Source organism: Lepisma saccharinum, chromosome 1 (genome assembly GCF_977018435.1).
Source record: "Lepisma saccharinum chromosome 1, izLepSacc3.1, whole genome shotgun sequence".
Taxonomy (NCBI): Eukaryota; Metazoa; Arthropoda; class Insecta; order Zygentoma; family Lepismatidae; genus Lepisma; species Lepisma saccharinum.
The window spans coordinates 126,098,842-126,109,560 of NC_139229.1; the positions used below are offsets into that span (position 1 = coordinate 126,098,842).

General features: G+C 38.5%; 1 protein-coding gene across 2 annotated transcripts; it reads left to right on the forward strand.

The window, feature by feature from the left end:
* The first annotated feature begins 5,034 nt into the window (after positions 1-5,034).
* Positions 5,035-10,445, forward strand: LOC145988191 (uncharacterized). 2 transcript variants are annotated; one of them, XM_083123032.1, is made up of 3 exons: positions 5,035-5,221; positions 6,959-7,169; positions 10,369-10,445. In XM_083123032.1, exons 1-3 carry the CDS (start codon positions 5,147-5,149, stop codon positions 10,380-10,382), a joined length of 300 nt encoding a protein of 99 aa, XP_082979158.1. In that variant the 5' UTR covers positions 5,035-5,146; the 3' UTR covers positions 10,383-10,445. The 2 variants fall into 2 exon arrangements, with proteins under 2 accessions (XP_082979158.1, XP_082979154.1); XM_083123028.1 differs by lacking the exon at positions 10,369-10,445 and adding an exon at positions 8,536-8,678.
* Positions 10,446-10,719: the final 274 nt, after the last annotated feature.

Consider the following 10,719-nt stretch of genomic DNA (forward strand, 5'->3'; position numbering starts at 1 on the left):
GAGGCTTCAGTTAATAAAACAAAAAAGTCTATGAGGGAATGTTGTGTGGGATTACTCACCACTAGTAAACCTTGATTATCACGTGTAAATTATTATTCATATTGGAATCTTAGGTGTAAAGGGTGACATACACCCAAATGTCAACCTCTCTTCCATGTAGTACACTAATAGACCCTGGAGTGCGTTTTGCTGACTAACGAGATTCTGGCGCCTAGACCAACAGCCAGGATAATTCTTTGTAGGAACTGTTTTGTGTTGTCCATATGTATTTGTGATTGTCCCTCCATCCATCTTATCGTATAATCACTAATTCTCATCGTCGCGATTAGTGGCACGAAACCGTTATAAAACAACCCGTTTCAATCTGAGTTAATAATGTGCGAGTTTGTTTCTTTGTTTGAGTTTGTTTCTCTAAGTCCACTTATGCACAGCTTAAAGTGGATCCAAACCACTGTGCAATGTGTCTCCACTAAGTATCAAACCCGGGACCCCTTGATTTAATAATGCATGAATATTCCGATTTAGCCACTTTATTCACTGCTGAAAATGTACAAGCGAACAAACACAGAGAAAGGTTTTTTTGTGTGTGTGTTTGTGCCATTTAACGTTGTTTCTCTGCCACTTTTGGCTATTCGCGACGATGAGGCTGAGAGATGATTAGATTGATGAAAGGACGCACAAAAATTACTTATGCTCAGGACTGGACTCGAACCCGGGAACTTCCATGACGAATGAATGATTTATTTTCCCAAAGACAGAGAGAGTGTGAGGAAAGGATAATGAGTGAGTGAAAGAAGAAAGAATGAGAGTGAGAATGATAACGTGAGAGTGAGAGAAACAATCTTATCCATAATCAAGGAATCCATTTAAAAAATATTTCTCTAAAATGGAAAGAGATTTGTATGTGCATATATTTTGAAAAAAAAAAATTCGTTGTATTTCGTATTTGTGTTATTTTACGTCGGTTTTCTTCCCATTTTCGCTAATCGCGACGATAAGGATGGGTGATTAATAAATGAACACCTATGCTCAGACAGAGCCTCGAACCCAGGAACTTCGGTAGCGAGGTCGAAAGTTATCCGATCTGGATGAATTTTCGCTGTGAATTAAGTAAATTTCATGTTTCTCGTCCGTGTCTTTCGAAATACTTCTTTACGAGCAGGAATCGTCGCCACCGAAAAAAAAAAAAATAACCAAGGAAAGAGGTCATTACTCGCTTCTGCCGCCAGATTGAGCAAGGATCATTGCCGCTGTAACGCTATCTTCATCCATCATCTTCCGTCGCCTGTCACTCATCGTCGACCCACCAACGAAAACTTCAAAATCGCAACAGATACGACAGCGCGAAGGAGGAACATTTTTTACAGCAATGTATCAAACTAGCATACATTGCGAAAAACCGCCTAGGCCGAATGCATTGAGTGGTCGACTCACGAACTTGCCACTGCGGTAATAATAATTCTTGTTATTATTTCTACTATTCCAGTTGGCGACCTTCATGGTGGAGTGGTTATCACTACGATGTCACAGGTCCCGGTTTCGAATCCCGGCCTGGGCATGCTTGTTCCTTGCGAGTGTCCTATTCATCAATTTCATCATATCATTACTCATCCTGATCTTCGCAATTAGCCACAAGAGGCAGAAAAGCTCAGTAAAATATACCAAATCAATCTACTATTCAAGATTTATCAATGTCCTGACCCCTTTCAAACATTTCTGGCGAAGACCATGTTACTCGTCGAGATTGAAAAGACAATTCTGAAGAAATGGAAACTTCCGACCACCCATACAGGAGACAATTTATCGTCTGCAAAATACACACTTACACCGAACACAAACATTAAAACGAGATATAATCAACGTGAAATGTCATTAATTTTTCTGATCATCCTGTTGTTCACAAAGACTAAATCATATGCTTCCCCGTATCATCAAATGATTGTTGCAGGTCTTCTGCCGGATAATGAAAAGTCAATACATGGTGTAAGGCATGGAGAAAAATATACATAATAGGAATACCGAGAGAATGAAGGAGGAATAACAAACAGGAAGAATGATAGGCTCAGTCGCGAAATTATAATGTGGAAAGCAACCGTTGGCCGGTTGTAGCCTTGACATAACTGTGAACGGTTCTTGTGGTGAATTCTGCTCCGGGATATATCGCCCACCCACGACAGAAGTCAGTGTTGCTATCGTAGTTGTTTTGGGAACTAAATTGCTGAACTCATATTTAGCTGGGGAAGTTATGTCATGCTGATTTTGTATGAAACATAGGTAAATATTCCTCTCTATATCTCGATTGCTTATTCTGCGTCTACCTCTCTCTCTCTCTCAGACACAACCACACACAAACACACAACCACAACAACATACACATATACTTCACAAGTCTCATGAGCGTCTGCACGAATTTCTCCAAGAGAGAGAGAGGGGCACAATATTTTTTCTATGAGTTAAGCAAGTATTTTCCTCCCAACACTGCTGTATATTGAAGTTATCTCGTTAATACAACGATCTGTACAAGTCTTAATCCATTATAATTAATACAAATTGCTAACACGGAAATGAAATGGTATGTGTGAAATATTATATAATTTTAGCCTGTCATTCATTTACAAGGGAGAGCCACGGCCCCTCCTTACACCCCTTCCGGACACTTATGACCTGTCTGTGTGTTTATGTGCGTCCCTCTCAGTTTCTCTCTCTCTGTGTGACTCTTTTTATTCCCTTTCTTTCTCTATGGTTCTTTATATCGCTGGCATGCCTTCTTCCCTCCCTCCTCTTCTATGTTTATCAATCTGTATTCTATTCTCTTTCCTCCCTCCTCTTCCTCTCTCTCGCTAGGTAATTTCTCTCACTGATCTATCACTCTTCTTTTGCTTTCTTATTTTTCTCGCATTCACTCAAACTCCTTGTGTTTCTATTTCCCCTTTCTATGTTTACTTCTCTCTCTTATTCTGATTTAACCTCTGTCTGTATTTCTCCTTACATTTTTCTTTCTTTCTTGACTCTCACTTACTCTGGTCTCCCATTCCTCCCTTCCTTCTTCCTTTCATTATATCCTTCTTGATTCCATCCTCTTTTTCCATCTCTGATTTTCCCTTAGTCACTTCCTTCCCTCTCTCCCTGTTTTCAGTTCTGATTCAGCTTTATCTCTGATTCTTAATTCTATCACCTTCTCTCTCTTTCCAATTTCCTCGTGCTCTTCCTTTCTACACACGAAAGTAACTTCATCGTGCAAGGTTAATGCAAACCTCACGTTTGATGTTTAGTGCAATGATCAACAAAGCAGAAAATAAAGTTGCAACAGTTCTCCACCAGTCTATCCATATCAACGAAAGAAATATCATACATTTGTGAAACTTCAAATACAACTTTTAACAGACAGAAAGGTAACTGACTGACTGATATCTCAGTGTAGCTGCAGGGTACACAAAAATAGAGGATTTGAAATTCTCATAAATGCTAGATTAATAGGTCAGTCGGTTCATAAACTGACAAATCATTCTTATAAATGTCAGGTATTTTCAATCATCTACATTACGACGACTTGATAAACTGCGAAAATTCACTTGCATCATTCGTAAATACTTGCAGAACTGGAGATAGAATACTATAAATGACAGAGTTGGTTACGAAATGGTTACAAAATGAGTTGACAACACTGTTCCTACAAAAAACTGATCAGTAGTAGAACGCATTACTCGTGACAGCTCCAGAAGATAGTAACACTGAGTGGGTGGATCCGAATATTTCCTCGTGTTATCTGAGAACACGAGGCGACCGAGAAACGAGAAATGATTGGAAGGGACTTACAGGGCGCACCCAGCCGACCAACACGAACTTCATGATTTACGGCAACTCTTTGTCTGTTCCAGTGCTAATGATATGTAAAGTAGATTTGGCAGGAGACTGACTTTAGTGTTTGCAATTGCTCGCATCATCTGCTGGATTGGCAAGCTTATGGCTAAAGTCGATTTTTGTCTTGTTGGTTTTGGGCATTACCTAACTTCGGAAGACGAGACTGGGCCGGTCTTGTAGTAATCGAGACCAGGACGAGACGACGCCTTCGAGACTTGTCGAGACAGGAAATTTCAAATCCAATTTATTCTGAAACAGGCTAAATGGGAATGGACTAACAACTTAAAGTAGAATCCGGGCCACTGTGCAATGTGCTTCCACCTGGGAATCGAACCGGGACTCTTTGATTACAAGGATTTTACATTGTCTTGTCGATTATACGTATACATATCAAACTCAGTTAAAAATAGCCTATTTAAAAAGTATTTATACACTACTTATGAATTCTAAATTGTACACAAATGAGATCACAGAAACAAATGTACTACAAAAGTAAAAGGCTAACTTAAAGTTTATCTACAGAGTGGTCCATAAGTAAGGAAACACCGTCTAAAGCGTTTACGGGCGGTGAAACAGGAATAAAGCAAACCCAAACATGATACAGGGAAGGTATCTTGGATTCAAGTTCAGTATTTTAAATGGGAAGTTGCCATGCGAAACATGAAAATGGAATAGAATTTCAAGAGAAACACGTTCGTGTTGTTCATTTTTGTGTAACGTTTTTTATATGTGGCCGTGGTTTTGTACCGGTGTCTCCACCCCTTCCCTGTATCATATTTGGGTCTGTTTCATTTCTGTTTCGCCCGAAAATACTTTAGCCGGGTGTTTCCGTACTTATGGACCACCATGTACATCATTTTGTAGATTATATCAAAATAAGTTAAGAAAACATGTGTATCAAACACGAAAAACCATTTTGCAAAATGCCGGTTTCCATATGTACTACCTATGTTTATAAAAAGCGCACTGAAGAAACTATCCATGTCGAACACACAGCAATCAAACATAAACCCATCAACATCGCAAACAAGACAATTCAAAAATTCTTATTGCTTCTCCCCTAAAAAAATATATATATATATGCGAAGGCCATGCAAATGAGAGGAGTTAGGAAAAAATCAAATCTTTCCAGGCAGCCAAGCAGTCTGGATTCTATGTCGAGGAATCCGCCAGGCGTGACTGTGGGAAGCAGGCCAAACACTTCTTAAAAAAGCAAGATGACAAATCCCATCAACGACCAGAGTGTTGTAGCAAAGCATGCGGCTAATCTTACGGTTATATATACATGCGGAAACATGACGAATGTGGCACTTGTAATTTCATGCTTCTCAACTTTCCAGGCATGATGCGTGGCAAAATGGTAAGTAGTGACGTGTATTTGTTTATATTTTAAGAAGTTATTTATATCGACCAAATTACCCTGCACTGTGTTAGCAAAAGCTTGTAATGCCGAAATGCCGCTGTAATACATAGTACTTCCATAATAATCATTTTATCCCAACGTCGAACCGTCTCCCGTGCCGGAGTGGTTAGCGCATCGCGCTACGACGCCAGGGGTTCTGGGTTCGAATCATGGCCTGGACATGAGTGTTCTTTGTTAGTGTCCCTTTATATCATCACTCATCCCCATGATGAGTTTTTAAAGTCGGTGCTAATGCTGACAAAATCGAATGTTTACATTTACACCCTGGTGATGTCTTTGAGGGAATGGTTTAACACCAGCGTCCCTAGCTATGAATATATTATCAAATAATTTACATTTATAAATTCTGAAATATTCCGTCAGTTTAAAATTCCTGGTTTGAAGTTAAAGATTTTTGACTGGATTGCGTTCCCGTTGTCTGGGATATTGTAAGAGGGAATTGTGAACTGGCCTAATTTTTCCAGAATGAATCAATCATTGAAAATGGGAACCATAGCTTTAAAGTCATTGCTCACACCTGGTCCGAAGTGGCGGAGTTAACATCTGTAACTCACATCCAGATCGGCAGTTTAAGTTTTGTTTATTTCTTACACATAAATATTTGGAATATGTCGTTACAAGTGCTCTGCCTCTTTGTTCGATGTTTTTTTTTTATTAAGATCGTAAATTTATATCATGGGCATACATACATACCCTTTGCAGCGAAGTGGTTCTTATTGAATACTTTGCATTGAACTGAGTTAAGGAAAAACAATTAAAAAACAATTTGGAGACTTTTTAATATATGCGTACTTAGCTCTCACGAAGGGAGCGTAAATATGGTGAAATTTCTCAGTTTTTGCCCAAGTTTAGGATATTTTAAAAACAGTGGCGGGGATTAGGGGGGCTAGGGGGCAGTTGCCCCTTTGGCACTTTTACCCTCACACTATGCTAAATCTTATCTACAAATGGAAATATACTGTCTTTGACCCCAGTTTTGGCACCTTGCCCCCCCATCCCGGTTTTGGAACCCAATCGCCGCCACTGTTTAAAAATATAAAATATCCTTTTAGTGTTAATACCGAGTTGCACTGAGGGATTTAAACTTTAAAATTGGCCATTTAATTCAACCCGTTTTTGATAAGTTTTTCAACTTCTAACGTTAGTGCTCGATTACTCACAGGTTTGTAATATAGTACTTGGGAAGTGAACATTTTTGTATATATTTTGCTTCCAATTTCATACTTCTTTCCTGTATTTTTTAACCTAACAGTACACGATGTGGCATTAAATATGTCGGCAAACCTCATAATGAAGCAGGAAGCCATTCCAGTCCACATACCTACTGCAAAACAAGAAACGTGAGTTTCAGTTCAATTCAAATCCAGAATTTACTTTTTCACTGAGAAATAGATATACGGAAATTATCTTACACAAGGGGGATTTTATGTGCTAACATAATATTATTTTACACGTATTGACAAAATACACCTGTGTTTGGGAGAGGTATCCATGTATCATCATCCACATTTGTTATTGCTGTTTACATCAGTTCTTCATTCGCGAAAACAGGTGAGATTGACCTAAATAAACAGGCGAACGTAGTTAAATAACTTGTGAGGGTATGCAAAACTATTATCCTTATATAAATGCTACACATTGTTTCATATAAAGTAATACACTTTTAATTTTCAGGTTCCGTTGCTGATAGTTGCACCTCTCCTCTTGGCCGCCGTTACTTCCCGGCCTGAATCATCGACGAACGTCTCCATCACAACAGCATTCACCGAGGCACTGAACGTCTCTGCACCAAAGAATGAGAGCGAGCGGCTGAAGGGAGATGTTTCCTACGGATTAGGTCTCCAGTATGCTCTCAGTTACGGCTACGAAATCATTCCTGCCTACGGTGAGACTTTAATTAAAGAAATAAGGTGATGGCACAGTAAAGGAGAAGCATTCATCTTGGAGCCATATACAAGTACTTACCTCATACGGCCGGTACTTTTTTCAATACGTGTTAATCACCAGGGCACTGATTGTTATGCAATTACACATGTTTTTCGAAAACGGTAGACAAGACAAATATCACACTGTTAAGAACGATATACCGGTACATATGAATTTCACGTACCATATTTTTACATATTTTGAGTGATACTGTATATTTTCCTTTTCGAGTATAGTACATTTTTCTTACATAAAATAAGGCATTCGCGCCATTTCTCTACTTTCTATTGAGTAATGCGCCTGTGAGGTAAACATTCAAAATATTGTTATTGAAAGAAATCGGTAATTTTTATATTGTTTTCATCCATGAAAATCACAAAAAAATCAAGGGAACCTGTGTAGTTGACATCTAATGACCTATAGTGCTGACTTTAAATATTTCTGGGATGGGGTTTGGGGGCATGATTGACATAAATAATATTTTGTATGTGTGTGCATCCTCTTCTGGGTAAATGGGGAGAACAGAAACTACTTTGCCCTTCTTAAGTCGCGTCTAAATTTACGGCTATTTTTGCAGTAATTGGGCCAATGCGAATAAAGTTTCAAGTAACATATTATAATAATATGATATTTCTCTACGTATATAAATTCTAACTATATTTTATCAGATTATATCCCTCTGAATTTATGTTAAAATTTTCCTCTATTCCTTAGACTCCTTCCCCGTTTTTTTACTTGGATTTTGAGATAGAAGTAGGCTTCACTACACTTGTTTGTCCCTTTCAGAGATACGTACTTTATTCATTCATACTCATTTTCAATGGGGTAGAAAAATACACAAATTGTTAATTGATATACACAGTATTAATTTCTCCGTATATATTTTTTTTCTTTTGTTAGAAACAGAATTATTACAGTAAGGTATCATTTCTACATCAACAAAAGAGATCATAAGAGCTCCGAACTGCTCGGTAAACATACCCACAATTAAGTAATTGTTTTCGTGGCACAGTTTTCTTGTTTACAGAATTGAAATTATCCAACTGTTGATGTTATGCATTTTATAATGTAAACTATGTTTAGATAAAATAAAAAAAAATTATTTTGATCATTGTCGAGTAGTTTTAATATCTGTAAATAACACCTAATATTTCACAAAAATATTCTATAGTCAATATTTTACTCAATCTTAATGTAGTGTTGTTCTGTAATAAAAATGGTGAAATTATTATAAGTTTTAGGGAATATATTGACTTGCTGATGAACAAAGAATGACGAGTTATGTTTATTAAAACTCTATTTATATATGTATTTTTCTATTTCAGGTTATGAGACCTATCTCTATAGTTTTCCTTTAGGACTGTTCGGATATCCCTTCTCCTTTTTTAAATGGTAAGGAAGATATGTTCGAATCGCTCATCTGTAATTTTGACATTGATATTTAACGAATAAAATATTCCGAATTTTACTGCATTAGTATTACTGTGCCTTGAAAAGTTTACTTTCTAAATCCTTTTCTCAAATATGTCTCCATAATGACATGCACAAGGTTTGCTTAGAGATGTATTTGAATTTACCATTTTGTTATAGCTATAGCGTTGATTTTCCGCCATTTTTAGCTAATCGCGACGATGAGAATGAATGATGATTAGATGAAATTGATGAGAGGACACTCGCGAAGGTCAGTGAGTTAAGCGGCTGCCATATTGGAGTAATCGAAGATGGATTTTAAAACTCATCAAATGGTTATGAAGGGTAGATACTCGAAATGACATGAAATGATGATGATCAGAGACGACAATTCCCGTGCAAACGCGGCGAGCTCGTGCATAGAGTCTGCGAAAGACCTGTAAAACTTTACCCATTGCCATGAGCTCACGGTTACACGGGGAATCGTTCTACCTGTATTTCGTATAGTTTTCGATGCAGTTAATCATATATTTACATCATGCCTAGCAACAGCTAATGTTTAGAGTTCTTGCTGAAGTATTTTGTTTTCCTGCGAATCATCCGCAGTCTTATTTCAGAGTCTGAAATTACCGACAGGTGTTTGAATAGAGGTTCCAGAAAATTTGATTGTTGGTTAATTTTTACTTCGCTTTTCTGGCGCTGTTGGCTACTCTCTAAGATGAGGATGAGTGCTGATATGATGAAATTGATGAAGGGACACTCACAAATGACATCCATGTCCAGGCCGTAATTCTAACCCAGGACTCCCTGGAGGTTCCAGAAGGATTATCAGCTAGTACATAAACTGAATCTGAAGGTATTTCGAAGGTATCGACTCTAGCCACTTGTTGGTCTGATGAATATTTTTGAGAGAAAGTTACTAGTGGCACAAAACGACCGGATGACAGCCAATTTTGGAAGACACATCCCTATTCACGACTAGGTATGTTTAAGAAACACAGCCTGTTTAACGTCATTTACGACGAAGAATATTATATCGGTATTCAGTGGCGGCGATTGGGTCCCAAAACTAGCGGGGCAAGGTGCCAAAACTGGGTGGGTTGGGGGCAAGTACGGGTTGCTTTACCTTGTTAGATAAGGTTTAGTATAGTGCGGGGGCAAATGTGGTAAAAAGTAGCCCCCTCCAATCGCCGCCACTGTCGTCACTTGAAAAGGCCGAGATATGGCTGTTCTCTAAAAATTTCGAGCTATCATCTGTAACCAGTATGAATGCGAAGATCATGTAAACTAACAGTAGCTCTACAATATTAAACATGTGGTTTTCAATAAGATAATAAAAACAAGATATTCTTTAAAAGTGCCCCAGTCTCCCCTACATGTATTTTTTTTTTAAGAAATCATATTGGTTTTTCGAATAGTAACTGTGAAGAAACCTTGTGCATGGGATTAAGCAGCTGCTACAATTGAAGTTGTGTGAGTGGCCTCCCCGATGGTGCAGTGGTAGCGTCGTCGCTTTGCCTTCGATACCCGGTGGAGGCTCATAGTGGTTCGGATCCCACTTTAAACTGTAGGTCCAGTCCTTACTGTGCATAAAGTGGACTTAAAGCACCAAATCAGTCAATCAATCAACAATTGAAGTTGTGGTAGGAGCTGTACAGCTACAGGTTAACACGGGAACCAATAAATAGGAAAGGGAATATATCTCAGAAGTCACGTGGTTTTTATTTACATTAACTTCGTTCTTACAGTGGTTGGAGTATAGTTCCTGCAATGCATCGTACACGGAGCATGAAGGTTATGGGATGGCTATCGCTTTTTGTCCGCCAGGTTGTGCAGAAGACCGGAAGGCGTATCTTACCGAGCACAACTGGTGACTGTTTGAGGTTTTTCACTGTTCCAGATGCACCACAAGAGACCATTACCAGCGACCTTTTCTGATCTCAATAGACGTAGGCTTGACGTCATTTACGTTGACCTTCTGCAAAGTTGGTGAGTCAAATGGAAGAAGTCTGAGGGTCAACATCCTTTGAGTAAGGACCTCACTTTTTCGTAAAAGCGACAACGCCGAAAGGACGTGTTTATACATGGCAGTGGTTTGA

Bases quoted from the DNA above. Each gene is read 5' to 3' on its own strand.
- LOC145988191 (XM_083123028.1), top strand. From the start codon at position 5,147: ATGCGGAAACATGACGAATGTGGCACTTGTAATTTCATGCTTCTCAAC. The intron at 5,222-6,958 runs GTAAGTAGTGAC...TTTAATTTTCAG, and splicing joins GCATGATGCGTGGCAAAATG to GTTCCGTTGCTGATAGTTGC. The intron at 7,170-8,535 runs GTGAGACTTTAA...TTTCTATTTCAG, and splicing joins CGAAATCATTCCTGCCTACG to GTTATGAGACCTATCTCTAT.